At 38.1% G+C, this 18,720-nt stretch overlaps 1 protein-coding gene and 1 long non-coding RNA gene across 2 annotated transcripts; both read right to left on the bottom strand.

Moving 5' to 3' along the window:
• Window positions 1-809: 809 nt before the first annotated feature.
• On the bottom strand, window positions 810-14,309 carry LOC124267205. The gene is made up of 3 exons (XR_006895981.1): window positions 14,297-14,309; window positions 13,339-13,340; window positions 810-3,266 (listed from the first exon to the last, which is right to left on the bottom strand). It is a non-coding gene; the product is annotated as an uncharacterized LOC124267205 (long non-coding RNA).
• LOC124267204 (lysophosphatidylserine lipase ABHD12-like) lies at window positions 3,276-18,054 on the bottom strand. The gene is made up of 12 exons (XM_046702120.1): window positions 17,943-18,054; window positions 10,459-10,591; window positions 9,906-10,008; window positions 9,641-9,739; window positions 9,359-9,435; window positions 7,555-7,684; window positions 6,586-6,623; window positions 6,074-6,153; window positions 5,591-5,673; window positions 4,667-4,745; window positions 4,156-4,274; window positions 3,276-3,646 (listed from the first exon to the last, which is right to left on the bottom strand). Exons 2-12 carry the CDS (start codon window positions 10,541-10,543, stop codon window positions 3,616-3,618), a joined length of 924 nt encoding a protein of 307 aa, XP_046558076.1. The 5' UTR covers window positions 10,544-10,591; window positions 17,943-18,054; the 3' UTR covers window positions 3,276-3,615.
• Between the last annotated feature and the right edge of the window lie 666 nt (window positions 18,055-18,720).

Raw genomic sequence — 18,720 nt, 5'->3', positions numbered from 1 at the left:
TTTTACATCACTTTTAGCAATACTCCAGCAATATCTTGGAGAGGAACACCAGAAATGGGCTCAGTGTGATGAGCAAATGCTTCAACCACTAAGCTACCCTGGACTGACTGAGTTTGGTTTTACGCCGCTTTTAGCAATATTCCCGCAACATCACGGCGGGGGACACCAGAAATGGGCTTCACACATTGTGCCCATGTGGGGATTCGAACCTGGGTCTTCGGCGTGACGAGCCAACGCTAAAGCTACCCTGGATGAGTTCATAGCACTACAGTTTCATAACAAAGAATGTCACTGGAAAATACTGTTGACATAAGAAAGCAGTTGTCTTATGTGCTGCTATTCACTGTGCAGAGTTGCTTCCCTGGTGGACTCCAGGAACCTATGATCATACATTCAAATCTCAGACCACCCAAAATACGATTCTAGGCCTGTCGGGACGGTGGGGTAGCCTAGTGGTTAAAGCATTTGCTCGTCACACTGAAGTCCCGGGTTCGATTCCCCACATGGGTACAATGTGCGAAGCCCATTTCTGGTGTCCCCCGCCGTGATATTGCTGGAATATTGGTACTAGCGGCGTAAAACCACTCACTCACTAGGCCTGTCAGCACTATACTTGTCAGAACAGGTTTTTCATAAAAACAGACCAGCGTCACTTCAGGCTTTCCTACTGCTTTGCTGCTATGGTCAACCATCTTTAAAATTCATTTGGAAGTTTATGTAAAAATCTTTGATCAAAAAGCAAGAAAACACAGTCACAATCACATAAGCCTTCAAAGCATATTGTGCAATCAATTTACTAAAACAGAACAGAAAAGTAAAAAGCAGTTTATAAGCTTAAATAATGATACAGTAATTATGTTAATAAACAAAACAGAATTAACCTTTTGGCTTCACTGAAGTTTTGACATGATCCCTTAGGTAAAACATGGTAAACTGCACATTAATAAGGACAATAAAAAACTCAAATTATATCCCAAACAGTTTCAGAGTGTGTATTACAGATATCAGATTATAAATACCACTATTTGATACCGGTTATGCAACATGAGTCCTTGAGAAAAGTGTTCTGGGAAGATAGATCTTTACCATAGCACTAGAACAATTAATCATTAAAAACTAATGCAAAAAGAAATGAAATCCTAAAAGACAAACAAAACATAAATATATGTTAGAATATCATAATATTGCTTTGAAAATGGTCTTACTTTACAACATGCAGAGGCAATGCTTTTATAAACAGCATATTAAAGTTACTGGGTAGGCCTCTTGTTAGTGTGACTTGATAACATGAAGAAAACCAAGTTTGAATCCAAAAATTCAATACTGCTAAAATACTAAAAGCAGTACAAAGACCACGAGTTCACAGTACTGCTTGAGAAAAACACCTCCCCGGTGCCATCCCTCCAGAATAACAACTAGACACTAACAAGACACCATGACACACAGATTCCATATAGAAACACTTCATACTACATATGTGAGGTAATTGAAAACAATAGATGTTGATCAGAAATATTTTGTCTTTGAGTAAATTCGTTTGTTTTAGATGGTTTGATGTTTTACAATGTTGAGTAAATTGCATGGCCTCAGTCAAATATATAAATGCATTGTTTTCATTCCTATAATTATCATCACAACTGTGGGGAATTTTTTAAATCTGTTTCAACAAATCCTCGAGACTAAATATTATCTTACATTGATATTTTAATTGTGTCAAACCAGTTATTAAAACTTTTGTCAGATTTTACCTAAAAACATTTTTAGGAACTGTAAGTCAATTAAAATCTTGACAGTCTTGCAAAACTAAAATTAATTCATCCATGGCTACTGATTACATGCATCTGATATACTGTGTACTGGAAGAGTTTGACATGTGATACTTCAGTGGAACTGTTGGTTCCAAGGGTGCTTCATGGTAATATTATACTGTTATCACTTCAGAAAATTATGAAAATAGTCATCACAGAATAATTATATATTCCATCAACTTGAAATCTGGCGTTTCTAATGTGTTACAAACCAGTGCAAACACGCTACAGAATTATCAATACCAAGACATCAACCATGACTATCTTCATCTGCAATTTGGACATATACCATCTACATGTACATCAATGTTATCTAGGTCAGCTGCATCCCAAGACCAGATTCCCACCACATGCACATCACACATACAAACCTGTAACACTGGTTATATGTAAAATAATGCTTCATTGTGTAACATATATCCTAATATCATCGTTGTAGATTCTGGTATGTTTGAAAACACACAACCCCCGTAAATGTGAAAAAATACATCTATAGTGATGGTAAAACATGAGAAATGCTACAATCTTGAGTTAACATTATGATCATTGACTACGCTAGCTGTCCCTTCTGGTGTCAGCAACACTCTTGGCTACCCTTTCAACAGTTCACATGCTGTATTGCTTTTTATCCAACTGAAGTAACATAACAGCGACCCACCATTAAAAATTATGGGTAACTTGAACAATTTGATGGATACAAAGTATTTGTTTCATTCATAACATGCAATCTTTTCTATGACAGAAGCTGAACATTTTTTTCTCATCCCTTCTTCTTTTGAAACATTCCTCATTTATGTTTTAAGCATTGAAGTATAAACTGACCTAGAAATGTAAATTTATGGCCAGCAATGAGGGCAAGAATCGCTTGTAAACATGTATTAAGCACTGTTCATTATTAATGTTAAAGCTGAGGCAAAAGAAATGACAGCAATCTTCTGCTGCAAAATATAAAAACGGTACACTCCACGCACTTGACCATGTCAACATAAAACATTATTTCTTCAAGTCTTCATAAGGAAAGCTGTCAGATATTTTTGATATTTTTTTATATATTCATAGCTGGGTGGATTGGGACACATAGTCACAGTACTTTGTCCAAGTTCACAGCACGGTGCTGTACCCACAACTAGGTGTTCATGTGGCCACCATCTGGTCATATACCAACGGATTCGTGGGTTCTTTTAAATTTAAGTTGTTAAGATTTTCAAACTCTATTCCTAAATATCACAGACAAGAATATGGCACTTGAAGGAATTTTTCATATTGTTAGAAATATGTTGAGATAAAGAAAAATATAGCGAACTGTTTTCTATAGTTCAGAAAAATAGTACATTATCATGACATTAATATATTTGTTCATCATTAATTCTTCAAACATGGCAGTGGACCCTTGGGTTGTCAATTTTTTATCATCAATTCAAATAAACTGCCTTTTTCATTAATCACGAGACAAAAACACTTCAGCACTAAACTTAGTGAGTAACTTAGTCTATGTAAAGGCATCGTAGTTACCATCACCTTGTCAGTATGGTCACACCCTTTGTACAATCACACCCAGCACAGGAAGACATCTTACAATCCAGCAGTATAAGCATCAGTTGAGCAACAAGACAGAAACCGTGACAAATGTGTAACATGTTCATGGTGCAGACGTGCTATTCCGTTGCAGTTCAGCCACCAAACAAAACGAAACATCAGCCAATTCAGGTTGTTACATAGGATGAAAGCAAGGCACTGACATATCTTCCTAAACTCCTGGTCACAAAGCAGCAACAGAACAGGAACAGACAGACCATTAAACAGTCTTTTAGTTTTGCAGAAGAGATGATGTGAATTTTCTGGAGGAAGAAACAAAAACACTCATTATTATCAAATTTCTAAACGTTCAGAATTATTTTAATACATGCTATCAAATCAACCAAATAGTTACACATATTACAAAAAGCCCTTTCAAGTGAATGAGTGAGTAAATTTAATTTTATGCCACTTGGAGCAATATTCCAGCAATATTATGGCAAGGGACACCAGAAATGAGGTTCACACATTGTACCCATGTGGGGAATCGAACCCGGGTCTTTCGCCTGACGAGCGAACTAGTCCACTTAGCACACATTAACCACTAGGCTACCCCACCGCCCCTTAACACTTAGACCAGGTTGTGGTGTACATTGAGGACAGTCCGTTACTACCGTAATCTTTTCTTAAGAACGGATCAGACACCCCTTTCAAGCTGCACAGATGTGTAATAAATATTTGCTCTGAAACAAGACACAATTTGTCCAGTTGGTTTTTACTGTTACCTTACACTGCCTTCTAACCATGAAGCAACATTGACATTGTTACTTACGTGACAATCCTTGAGAAGTCAGGATCCAAGTAAGCATTGTTGTGACCACATCCATCCATCACCACCATCTCTGTGACGGCATTAGACCTGGCTGGTGTATTCTGGGCCGTCTCAAACAGCTGCGGAGAGGAAGCGAGTCAGTGAGTTTAGCTTTACGCCACACTCAGTAATATTCCAGCTATATGGCGGCAGTCTGTAAATACTCGAGTCTGTACCAGACAATCCAGTGATCAACAGCATGAGCATCAATCTGCGCAGTTGGGAACCGATGACATGTGTCAACCAAGTCAGTGAGTCTGACCACCCGATCCCGTTAGTCGCCTCTTACAACAAGCATGGGTTACTGAAGGTACCTTCTAACCTTCACGGGTCTGGGGAGAGGAAGACACTGTTCTAAGTCTTGTCCAACCACATGTTTTTATTTAACAGGGATGTCTTGTGTATTTCAACTCAATGAACAAGTAATTGTGTAATTCCAGGGTGGTATCAACTTTCTCAAATCCATGATTACCTTATATGCCAGTTCTATCGGTATCACTCGGTCGTCTTTTGCATGTATTATGAGGATAGGTGATGTCACATCACAGATGCTGAAACACAGAACATGTCTGTATCACTGGTTATCTATTGAATGAGCAAAGTTAAACCAAAGACACAATCAACATAAGAAATAATGTGCACCTGCTAGATTAAACACATGCAGTGTCTTCCTGCCTCATCCAACACATGACATGTCCACCTTCCTCATTCAACACATGACATTTGCACCTGCTACATTCAACACATGACAACATTTGTACCTGCTACATTCAACACATGACAACATCTGCACCTGCTACAATCAACATATGACAACATTTGCACCTGCTACATCCAAGGCATGATGTGTCCACCTGCCACATTCAACACATGACAACATTTGCACCTGTCACATTCAAAACATGTGTGTACCAGCCACATTCAACACAGAACATGTCCACCTGCCACATTCAATACATGACAACATTTGCACCAGCCACATTCAACACATAACATGTCCACCTGCCACATTCAACACATGACAACATGACCACCTGCCTCATTCAACACATGACAACATGACCACCTGCCTAATTCAACACATGACATGTCCACTGACTCATTCAAGGTGTGATACTTCCACCTGCCTTAAATCATAATCCATTGCAGTCAGCAATATTACAGCAATGTTAAAGCATCAGTCATGTCTGGGAGCTGGCAAATGTATTGCTGACTGCATCAGTAATAATCCATGTGAGGAACACACACCATATACTTGACCTCATCCGTAGTTCCAGTTCCTAATCCAACTGGTCATGACCATGATGGCAAGCCAGAGACCAGTATACTGTATCAGCTGTCTTCCCCAGACCTACTTGACCAGTGTTACATGTAACATGATATCAAAGATACTTACTAGATGTCACTGGAAAATGATGTCCCTGTGGACTTGAGAGACCTCTTGAAATACGGCATATACCAGGGCAGGAACCTGTATGGCTGTGGACGTGAGAAAGGTTAGTTCATCTCATTGAGTAGCGTATCAGTGGTGATGTAATTGAGATCTGGGACAGCTGTCTGCTCCATCTCAACTTTGATTTCTGCATGCTCTTGGTACTGATTCTATTATTTCTAACAATGCTTTCAATTTCAAATCTTACCACCTTCACAAAGAAAATCCTTAAAACATGTAATTGTGTGTTCTAAATAGCTTTCATACATCAATAGGACAGGATGACAGAATCCCCATGTTCAAACACATGGTGGCAGAAAGGAATTCTTTTTTTTCCCAAAGAAAAGGGGTTAAAGACAACAATCACATATTCACCCTCTGTATATATTTGCTTTACTATGTTTGCTGTATATTGATTCATACTTTGGACAAAATCTCCTGTCTTACCATTGCCATTTTGGAGTAGTCCATGACACTCAGGACATTGGTAAAGGGGTTCTGTAGGACCACGCCCAGTGCAGGTGTACCTAAAACACATAGCACACATCACGCTATTACAGATAAATTTACACAAAAGTAGCATTAATCAGGCTATTATAGCAAAAGATAGTTTTAATTCTGCCACTCAAAAATGAATTATGATTAAACAGAAATTTATATCCTGATTGAAAGTGCAGGAACACATGACAGATCACAGTAGCGGGAGACCTCACCTGGATGAACACTACAAAGCTAACAGTCATTCATTACTGGCTTGTTTCATAACAAGCTGTCATCCATATGTTAATCAAAAACATGATGAAGTGAAAAAAACCTGGCTTGTTACCTCACACAATACAATGGTTATGGCAAAAAGCTCATAATGTGATATCATCAAAATATGATAAACTGATATCCATCACAATACCATTCGACATGTTCTGTACAACTGGACTACCTGGAGAATCATGCCAACTCACCTTCTAAGCTGAGGTGCCTGGCTAGCTTGGTAGCTACCCTGGAATGAGATTGTCAGCGATGGTCATGTGTGATCTGTACTTCAGATAAACAAGAGTCACAACTACTAGCCTCTACTGTTGTGAAAATAAGCCTTTACCACTTCAGGTGATAAAACAAGAAGAACTGTTTCATTAATTTAAACCCTCCCATCCTTTGTAGTGAAAAAGAAAAAAATATTCTTAAAATATTCATCATCATATGAAGCACATTCTGTGATCCATGCTTAAGAATTGAGTCAAAAGTTGTCCTAGCTGTGTTCGTTAGTTTGATTGGAGGGAAACAAGAAGAACTGTTCCTCACTCATTACTAAAATATTTATGTCGGACATACAGTCAAATTCCGATGAGTCGAATGCCGGTGTCTCGAATATTATGCATAACTCGAAGTACCTGTCGGTCCCGACCATTCCCTGTTATAGTTGTCATCATTTGATTTCCGGTTACACGAATTCGACTCATAAATACACACGATGACTCGAGAAGGAACTTTCGTCCCATGAGATTCAAACAACAGCAATCTTGTACACATAAGCCGAAGTCAGTCAATGAGAAGTTGATTGGTGTAGCAAACTGATCAAATTAACAAACCAGCGCGACTCACACCTTTCCGCCATTGACGGGTGAGTTCAAAAGGCAGCTAGATTAGTGATTTTACGGAAATCACTGTCTGTGCTAATCAGACTGGAACTGATAGGGTGCCCCTATTAGTGATATGGAAATCATTAGATAAACAAATGCTTAGGCGGAGGAATTAGGACTGGATCATCTTCTTTTCTACCCTCACAGACATACCCATGTCTCGAATACATCGATAAGTCGAATTTATTACTTGGTCCCTAGCGATTCGACTCATTGGGATTTGACTGTATTTTGGGTTTTGGAAGAGAATACACTTGACTACATAGATTTGAATGAGGTAAATTTACTAACCCAGTTCCTAGAGAGTGCCCCCATATAAAAACAGGGGAAGACTGGCATTGTAGTTTCACCCATTTGTACACAGTGAGAGCGTCAGCCATGAGGCCGTCCTCAGTCGGGAATCCTGTGGAGTCACCATAGCCTGGCAATATCACAAAGTCAGCCACAGCTTAATAAACAGTCATCCTCACATTCAGAAGTCAGAAAATGTTTTCAGAAACAGCTTCTGTCACAGAATCAGTCAGCTGAGAAGTCAGAAACCATCAAAAGCATAGTCAGCCACAGATTCAGGAATCAGAAACTCAGAATCAGATGAAACAGTACTAGCCTCAGAATCAGTCACTGATTCAGGAGTCAGTAACTGTCTCAGAAACAGAGTCAGTGACAGATTCATTTACAGTCAGAAACACATTACCAGGGGGTTTTACAGTCAGGGGGTTTTACCCTCAGAAACACATTACCAGGGGGTTTTACCCTGGCAAGGAAACTCATTGTTCTCATCATCATGATAACAGATGCGTATTATTATGGAGGAGTAAAAGTTGGGAAATGAAAAGATTCTAGATCAAAATGTTTTATATAAAGTAAACAATGGTTAGGGACCGTTCATAATTCATGGTTAGGGGGGTGATGATGATTTTTATTGCGAAGAATGTACAATGTGAGTGACCCCCCTAAGTAAGTGACCCCCTGCATGTCATGTTACAAAATCAATTACCCCCTCCCCATATTTTTAAGCATAATTTTTATATATTTTTATGTACAAAATTGATGACCCCCTACCTCACCAGAACAAAATGGGTGACCCCCTTAAAATCATCATCACCCCTAGCCATAAATTATGAGCGGTCCCTATATAATAAACACAAAGGGACCACCATTTTTGTGTTATAACCGTATTTTTATACACATATTAACTAAAATATACAAGTGGCCATGCAAGAATGAGTGAATATGGTTTTACACTGTTTTTATCAATATTCCAGCAATATCACGGCAGGGGACACCAGAAATGGGTTTCACACATTGTACCCTTGTTGGGGAATCGAACCCGGGTACCCCATGGGCCATGGAAGAAAATCCAGTTCATTATACCCGTGTAGATCATTATAGGCATGTCCGTTATAAACATATACAATGTAATCCTAACATGCCCAGATATACTACTGAACCATGTAATAAAACCTATCAGAACATGCCATGGGCTTTACGGTGATCAAAGTGATATTTACACACCACAATCTTTTATTAAACACTTTCATAACTTGAAATGACATGTACTTTAACTTAACTTTAACTCTTCTAAGTGCAATGTCTGTAGAACCTACTGATGTCATGACAACGACAAACAAAATGGTTATTTCCCTAAGACATGCAAACTCATAGCAGAATCACCTGACAGAGATGTGTTAATTACAGGAAAGAGTGAGTGAGTGAGTTTAGTTTTACGCCGCACTCAGCAATAGTCCAGCTATATGGCGGCAGTCTGTAAATAATCAACAGCATGAGCATCGACCTGCACAATTGGGAACCGATGACATGTGTCAACCAAGCCAGCAAGCCTGACCACCCGATCCTGTTAGTCGCCTCTTACAACAAGCATGGGTTACTGAAGGTTCATTCTAACCCGGACCTTCACGGGTATTACAGGAAAGAGATTTCAATCTTCAACAATGCTGTTTCACTCCTTTACATCTCAGCCTGCATGTTACTAGTGAGGTGTAACAGTACAAATGCTGGTGACCATCAACAGCAGGAAATATTCTCCAGCATATTCACAATTGGTTGCACACAAGACACCATGTCGGACTCCTACCTCTGTAGTCAAAGGTGATGACATGGTAGCCCATCCGCCTCAGTGCTTTGTATGTTCCTACACGAATCTTACTCCCTCTGGAAAATATATTACACAAATATTCAAATATTTTGATAAAGAAAATGATGATCATAAATGGAGGAATTGAATAAGAAGTTGTGTTTGTTGCAGGGTTTAGTGAGTGAGTGAGTGAGTTAGTGAGTCAGTCAGTGAGACAGTGAATGAGCACATGAAACAGTCTGCCTTTTTGAAATGACATGCAATGGACAGGCAAATATTTACCTATTTTGACCTTTTCCATGTAAATAAAGAATGATCTCTTTTCCCGATGCCAAAGCCTGTTCAAAAGGTTGACCACTAAGTGAGGCTGGTAACAAGTGCCTGGAACATATGTCATAGGCTTAGTATTAGTGTCATTATCACTGGGGAGAAAGTCTCCAAGCAAGCCTGTCCATGATGTACTAAACAAATACATGTATATTTGTAATACATGAACTGTTACACCTAAGAATGAGGACATTACAAATGCTGTGACAAAGTCACTCACCATATCCCCAGCTGCAAACCATCCTCACTGACAATTTGGAAGTTGCGAGTGTCATGTAGGTCATAGGAGCTGGGATGGGCGAGGTCGGAAAAAGGCAGCACAACTGAAAGAGCAACAATAAAAGTAGTCGATGGAGTTTTAGTGCACCAGTCATCGGAACCACTGTAAACTAGTGACCTGTGATCACAATGATGTTTTTCAGTACTACTGGCCAGGTCTGTGCTGTACAGAGCAATCTGCTATGACTAAATACTGTCTATGTCACAGTAGAGACCAGAAAATATTTTTTTATATGGTCTCTGGTTAAAGTATGTGAGTTACTACTATCTTAGAGCCATTACTGCATTCTACAATAGAACCCTGTCATTGACTCCACATATTTATCATTGCAATCATCATGTTTAAATAATCTAACAGTAACTATAGTAACATGAAGCAAGATTCCTGGATTGTTTCAAAATCTGGGTACAACGATTCTGCCAAACAGTTTGTAATATTTCGAACAAATGTTTTGACTGTTACTGACAGTGCCTGGAGAAACAGCTGAACTTACAGTAGTTTCCAAAGATGAAAATGTTGACGATGCTAGGATGAAGCCACACCAACAGTGGTACGACTACATACAGGAAGACCCCCATCGCCACCACGAAGCGCAGCTGGAAGCTCTTGAGGTATCCCAGAACGCCCTGCAGGTATCCCAGAAACGTCCTGCAAATAGGAAACACAGTGAAAATCTGTGAATGGTGTTTAATGTCCTGGTAACCAATTATCTTACTTGTAGCCAGAAATCCAGCTTCTGAATCCACGGTGGCTGAGCGGGTTAGGTGGCTGACTTTGTGTGCTGGTGATTAGGTGCCTGACTCTGAGGATGTGGGTTCGAATCCTGATTGGGACTCAACCAAACAAAAAGTACTATAATCTGTACTTTACAAAGAAAGTGTAATCCCAAATATAACATGTTACTTCTAAATCTTGACAGTGAATTAGAATTACCAGCCATGGAAACTACATAGCACCTCACTGGTGATATCACCATTACTTGAGTGAGGGTGGAGAAGGCACACCCCTACAGTAATAATAGATCAGTCCGAGCAGTCCTAATTAGCCCAAACTCTGGTCACCACTCCCCTAATATATAACTTACCCTTTCTATGGAGTAAACCGTAAGTATAATTGTTCTTCTTTTAAAACTTTCTCAACTGATATTGCAGATGTTTGAACTAAGCAATGCATATAGATATGAATGTTTCGCAATAGTTGGAAACATTACAACTAAGGCAGGTTTGCAGAAGGTAAGTGCTTTTTCAGTAGCACCTCTACAACAACAAGAAGACTAGGAAGAATTGTGTTCACTGGAGGTACACTGTTAAGACGTGTACAGGAGAAAGTGCACAACTGTAGCAGATTTGTCAGACTCTAGTGAACATAATCATCCGCCATCAGACGAAACACGACTTGGTTCCTACAGCTCCCTTCGTAAACGAGTGCGAACCTACCATGCCGATGCCTCTGCCAGGATGAAGCTCTGAAGTACTCTGTCTGACAAATGGGGAGACACTGTCTGCCTTACAGGACAACAACAACTGACGATGTTTGGTTTACAACGATTATTCATCACACATCAAAAGCTCGGACATCATCTGGCATGCAATATCAAAGTGACAGGCATCATGTGATCTGTGTCTATCTACTCATGTCATTATACATACTAACTATCAATATATATTCACCATATGCCTGGACTTGTACTTGTATTGTGCTTGTGTCCAGCTGATTACTATTTATGGTTCAGTCTTGTCTCATTTCTCCTTTATCGAGAACAATAATGAAGTATACGACTTTATGGATGACAACTTCTTGTTTTATAATTGTATAAACCAACATTTCGGTGTAGATTCTTACACTGTTTTCAAGCTAAAAGTGTTATTATACTAGACGGTGTTATCCATAAAATCGTATGCTTCTTTATTGATTCTACAACTATCAGAACGCTGATCAAACAAATCACAGAAAAAGTTTGTAATCACAAAGTTCTTCAAAAATATGACTGAAGGGATATGATGTAGTGTTTGACTCAGCATAATACATGAATAATCTGACACAATAGAGGTACTGCAGTACTGTTTTTTGTTTCGGAGTAGAAATTTTGTTGCGAAGTAATTTGGATAACCTCATTTATGAGGAAAATGGTTGAGAAAATGCAAGTGTCCACATAACCAAGGTTTGACTGTACTTGGCTGTGCTATATATTGAGGGTAGTGCAATGTGGGAGTTCAGCCTTGCCACATTTGGATGTGTGCACCGTCAATTCAGAAATACATAACAAATTGCATTACTGTGCACAAAAATGAAAACTATCACATAAAAAATGATTATATAAGTCCCTATTTACAATCACTTTAGCCCCGTACATTATGTTGAAACTTACAATATATATACACAGAAAATATAAAACATTTGCTTGCTATAAAAGGGTATCATCAGAGGTTGTATTTTAACAAATATTGAAAACTCTAAACATCGCTGGACTTAATCAATGACACTGCACGTAGTGATGATAGATCACTGAGAAGAGTTTTTGCATACACCGTCACCCATCAACCATTTTGCTAGTCTGACATCACAGGACTGTTTCACTGATTTGTTTTGCAACAAAACTGCACAAATTTTGTCACTGGGTATTGTGAGTGTCCATAACCTTAGCTGTGCTGAATTCTAGAGGGATGACCGAGAATCTCTCCAAACCTCCATAATAAATATACAACAAGATTTATCTCAGTTCTGGAATAATTTGAGTTCAGCTACAATGCTCAATGTCTGTGTGCATGTATGAGTTTGTCCTATCACTTATATCAAATTCTTTAACTGATGAATGTGCTCAAACAAAAAGATATCTGATACTGTTTAGCATTTCAATAAATTCTATAGACTCCCTACTGTTTTGAAATTCAATATCATCTGGCCATACCACTGTATAACAAACCCACAGTCTATGAACCAGTATTATATTATAAGCTTACTGTCACACAATCTGCAGCTTACACAATCACCATCTGGTACTCATAGTAAATCTGTTAACTTCTTTGCCAGCAATGTGATAATCTCAAGCAAACCATTTACTGATGTTGGTTAATAGGTCCTTCATAATTTTAAAGTACCGTATGTGTTAAATTTCCAAGATAAACTTTTGATGGCATATTCTCCTTTATAGCTAAAACACATGCAATTATCATGAACCGGACCTCCTATTATCAGAAATTTGCGGGCAGCTGCAAATGATGTTGGACCGCTCAACCTTAACGATGGGCAACTATCAGTTCTGTTGTCAAGTGACGCCATAGTGGGTGCATCGGTTCATTCGACTTTTCTAACTGGTTCTAACCTTCACAATTGCACTATTAACGTTGTTGTTGGACCAAAACCGAACACTGACAACTGGCGTTGTGTCTGACATAGTTTGACATTTTGCAGGCCATGGTCTTGCCAAAGGCCAAGGTCGAATATCGCCATCGTCCTGTTGTGATCGCCACTTGAATTGTTCGATGACGTAATTGCATTCAGTCAGTCAACCCTGAAGTTGGTTTTGAGTAAACTTACAGTCAAATTCCTTCATTGTATCTTTTTTTCTTTTCAACACAAATTTTGGACAATTTGGATGACAATCTATCAATAATGGACCAACCCCAAAATTCTGAAATTCAACAAATGCACAGCTCTTCAATATGTTTTAATGAATGGAATACCAAATTTCATTAAAATGAGTTCTTTCAGCATGATTGAATACTCAATAACAATGATATATTTTAATAATAATGTGATTAAAAGTCAAAGATAATTATCTGGAGAACTAATACACTGCCTTATACAGTACAACCAGAAATTATTGAGAATTTAAAGATTGTAATTTATTTATTTTTTTCACTCATTACTCACGAATTAACTGTGAATATTAGCAGAACATAACTCCAGATTCAAAGACAGGTGAACAGTTAGTATTTTGTCAAGTCACCATGGGCAGCAATGCAGGCTTCAATGCGGCGGGGGCATACTACTGATCAAAGAAGTTAGAAAGTAGAGTGGTCCATGCTGTCCCAATATTGGACCACCTTTTCTTTCATTTCAGCAATATTTGTCAGAGTTTTCTCTTATTAAAACTTTCTTTCATAAGTCCCCAAACATTTTCTACTGGATTTAGGTCAGGGCTATAGCTTGGCCAATCTAATAATGTCATATTTTGGGTCCGAAACCAGGACTGTGAATGCTTTGAATGATGTTTTGGGTGGTTGTCCTGCTGGAAAATCCAAAATTTCCATAGAACACGTGAGCAGATGGAAACAATTGTCCCTCGAGAATATCTGTGTACGCTCACTGTTCATATTCCCTTCAAATACACAGAGAGGTGTTGCCCTAACACAGATATGCCACCCCACACGTTAAATTTCGGACTGTACTTGGCTGATACAAAGGTTTTTCAGTTTGTTTTGGTCCAGAATTTCAGTGTATAATAGGAAACAGCTACACAGAACTTTCATCTGAGAAAATCACATTGTCCCAGTTAAAGTTTCTATGCTGTAAGCACCAGTTCAACCTTCGCTCTTCTTTGTTCAGCTTTCATGATCGGTGATGGAATTCCTCGACTTTTCTGCCAACCCATTGCATGCAGCTCAGTTCTAATTGTCTCCTTACAGACAGACACAGTTCCTCTATCAATCATATCCAGCTTTAAATTTTCTAAACTCCTTCGTTTGTTTTTTAGAAACAAGAATACCAAGCCTCCTGTTACCGACTGTCAATTTTCTGGGCCTACCTGCTCCTCCCTGGTGCTCAATGCCATATCCATTTGCAATATTTTTCAAAACACGATAAAAGTGGACAAAGGGATGTCTGTCCTACTTGAAATCACTTTAGCTGATCTGATGTCCTTGTTATAATACTCTAAAATCAACTTCCTCTTCTAAATCATCCATACTGAGGATCAGTGAAAATGTCGTCTGCTAGCAAGTAAAGGGGATAACTCTTCACAAACTAATGAAAAGGATTAACGAAGTTGTCTCTCTTGAATGAAACCAAGCACTTGATAGCTGGTCAAGGTTGTTTATACTAGTAAACCAATTAAACATATTCCTAAAATTCTCAATAATTTCTGGTCATACTATATTTCCTTACCTGCATCCTTAATGTCTATCAGACATAATTTATATGGTGTCAGGCCGGGAAAGCCACATTTCAAACTGGAATGCTACCAAAGTTGCAAAATTGCTGATGGGGCGTTAAGCAAGATTCACTCACTCAACCCGGATTATCCTGGGTATAATGGCTATTCCATTATATTGTTGCTGTGAATGGCTGTAAGAATACTGATGTGACTTAAAGTTATATTTTCTCACACCTGTACCTTCATATTGTATGTGATCTCCATCTCTTATCACTTCAAAATGTCACACATAATTTCTCTTGTTCAAAGAAAAAATAAAAAATAAAAATTAATTTTCCCCACTCAAAAATATATAATCCTCATGTTTTTATTGGTCAAAATGTAAACTTACAACAACAAAATTTTTCATTGTTTTTTTCCCCATATAAACTTCATCAATTGCCAAAAATAAAATACTTTTAGTATTTAAAAGGAAAATTAATTTGACTAGTGGTTTTTATTTTTAATACCCTCCTGCCTTTAGTTTTTCTGAGGACAAAAATCTGTAAAACAAGAAATAAAATTGGTCTGGCATTTAGACTGGATTGCAGTTTTTTATGCATCAAGGAAATTTCAAACTGCCAAAACGTCCAGACCAAACACAATGTAGTTTACATAGTTAACAACAATCTTTCTTGATAGAAAAAGTCTTTATACTTTAATCATCTTGCATAGGTATTATCAGTTATTTCAAAGTACTATCAACAAGAGAGCTATATTCGTTGGAATGGCCATATATTTGGGAGGAAAGAAGGCGAAATTTATATGATGAAGCAAAAGTCAGGGGTCATGAAAATGGCTGTGGTCAGCAAAATAGGACTTTGTCGGCTCTAGGGGTGGCTACTGAGGAGGAAGCAACTACTGCAATAGCGATAGTCTATTGCAACATACTAATGCGCGAACTCAACTATTGCAACAGTTTTTGTTCTTCTTGAATTGTCTTATTTGAAGTCATTTCCCAAGTGAATGTATAGTTTATATGAAATAAAAACAAGTTGAAGCAGTTTCAGTTTCTTTTAATAACTGACAAGAAACTTGAAACCCGGATCAAGTGAACAGTTAAAACATAAACTCAATGAAGTGAAGTCTGCATCCTGTATTTTGCGTTGCGCATTTAGTCTAATTTATCATAGGAATTCAATTACTAAACTATCAATAGTCTCACATACTATCGATGCATCGATAGTTTTCTTTTCTACCATCGATTAATTGCTATCGGAGACTCAACAATTGCAATCCATCGATAGTTTGATGCATCGTTACAGCCCTAGTCGGCTCCAATGCAGTTGTATGATCAATCTCACTGCCACCCCAACCCCATTCAAGAAATGTCCAGCTGGTCCCTCACCCAGAAAAAGACAAAATGTCAGTTATCAAAATAGACTGCTGAATGATATAACTCTTACATTGTTTATTTTGTTAAGACTGCTTCTGGCAACTGTACTGGCTAGCGAACAGTTATCGCAACGTAATAGTTATCGCCAATACATCAGTATCAAACGTGCACAGTTCCGGTCAATTACAATTCCGGTATTTTTTCCTTTGGTATTTGACAACAATAAAGGACAGTAAAAAGGAAATTCTTCTCGGCACGTGAACATAAGAGAAAAATTAAAGATAAAGTTATGAACCCTATAAAAACATTTGAACTTAGTCGGGGGAATGTCCCACAACCTATATAATAGCAAGTTCAAGTTCACAAGTCATTAATTGTTTCATTCACTATCATTAATCTACTGTAAAAGAAACACTCAAACAGTCACACAATCAATTATTCGAGGTTACTGTATGATATAAATATATATTATTTCATGAATGGCATGAGAAATTTGGAATGGCGATAACTGTTACAGTTAGTTGAGAGAAAATATCTATTTATTCTTCTATGATTCCCTTCCGCTGCGTTATATAAAAACATGATCGGCAGCAGTGAACGGGCTGGACACATCGGTGAATAGCTAATTAAGTACCATCATTAATTCTGTTTCATTAATTTAACAAACGGCAGAGTAATTTTGTAAATACGCTAAAATATGGTGATAACTGTTCGCTAGCCAGTACACGTTGAATAAAACTGCTGAACACATTGTCATTGTGAGTTGGGCTGACATCGGGTTTAGAGTCACTTTCAAGTTATGCCACTTGTGCACAGGAACCCGTTATCGGCATGTAGGTTAAACATAGACCATAGATCTACACGCACGTCACATATATCCATTTATATATGTGACGTGCGTGTAGATCTATGTGTTTAACTATGCAATCCAACTATATCCCGATCATTTGCACTTGAGCTAATCTATGCTCGGCTATCCATCCCATTGAGCTACACTCAGTGTACAGACTATGCGCTGACCTGTCATTTTAACTGAACAAGATGAGGTTGAGACTTTGCATGTAGGGAACTATGCGTTCCCTGATCAACATCAATGGACATCGATGATATACTATATACAGTGTGTCTGATCTTAAATATTTAGGTCCATCTAAATCTCTGACAGCGAGAAGGAGCTATATACAGATATAATGGTCAACAATATCGTTGAACTTTTATTTCATCACTGTTGATTAACATTTGAAGAAGCTGATGTCATCCATTGTATAACAAAACATTACATAAGCATGATTAGACTAGAAGAACCGCCCGAACTTACAAAGTGGTAACAGTCTTTGTGAGGTCGAGCAGTGGTCTATTTTTAACTCGACACACATCAACACAGTTTGTTTGTCAACAGTTATAATCTGGTAGGCAAGTCGACAGCAACACTGCACAAACAGCGGGTAGATATAATTGATTACATTGTTCGTTCCAAACTAATCATGACATAAAATGTAAATCTTACCTATCTCTGCTGTACCACATGGCTGTCCAAAGTTCGCAAGTATGTCAGCTGTTTATGACGCGACTTTCACAAGTCACAGTTACGTTTCCTGCCCCGTGTTGTCATACACAACTCGTGACTGGAAATCCCCTACATTTGGAATCTCCCAACGTTGACTTCCGGAACAGTCTATTTTTGTAAGAAGGGGGTTATGATCTTAGAGTTACCCCCCTTAGATCAATGAATGGCTTCAAATTTCTCGCCTTCCAGTCCATGCTGGCGTTATTATGTAATTTTAAGTATTTATTGAACATATATATAATACACTGGATAATCGAGAATAGTGCTAGAACAGATATATTGCGCAAATTAGAAAATTATGGTGTTCGTGGGCATTTACTTAGTTGGTTAACAAACTATTTATCTGATAGACGACAGAGTGTTTCCATCAATGGTACAGTATCAGAAGAATTAAATGTTACCGCAGGGGTTCCTCAAGGATCTGTCCTTGGTCCATTTTTGTTCCTTGTGTACATCAATGATTTACCTGAAACTCTAACAAATGTCACAAGACTGTTTCCCGACGACACTTCAATTGGTGTTGCAGGAAAAGATGTAAAAATAAATAGAAGGTACTCTTAACTATGATTTAGCAAAATTGAAAGAATGGGCTGACAAATGGTTAGTTAGGTTTAACCCGAATAAGACCAAATTCATGCTTTTTAAAAAAAATGGAAATTGTCCACAAGTTCCTGACTTGATTTTCAATAATGAACATTTGGAACGTCAATTTGTACAT

Source organism: Haliotis rubra, unplaced genomic scaffold, assembly GCF_003918875.1.
Source record: "Haliotis rubra isolate DU_JTF1 unplaced genomic scaffold, ASM391887v1 Scf13, whole genome shotgun sequence".
Taxonomy (NCBI): Eukaryota; Metazoa; Mollusca; class Gastropoda; order Lepetellida; family Haliotidae; genus Haliotis; species Haliotis rubra.
The sequence above is the reverse complement of the archived record's forward strand: the minus strand, read 5'-3'. Positions and strand labels throughout refer to the sequence as shown.

Bases quoted from the DNA above. Each gene is read 5' to 3' on its own strand.
- LOC124267204 (XM_046702120.1), bottom strand. From the start codon at position 10,543: ATGGGGGTCTTCCTGTATGTAGTCGTACCACTGTTGGTGTGGCTTCAT. The intron at 9,436-9,640 runs GTAAATATTTGC...TATATTTTCCAG, and splicing joins CATGGAAAAGGTCAAAATAG to AGGGAGTAAGATTCGTGTAG. The intron at 7,685-9,358 runs GTAGGAGTCCGA...TGATATTGCCAG, and splicing joins CATCACCTTTGACTACAGAG to GCTATGGTGACTCCACAGGA.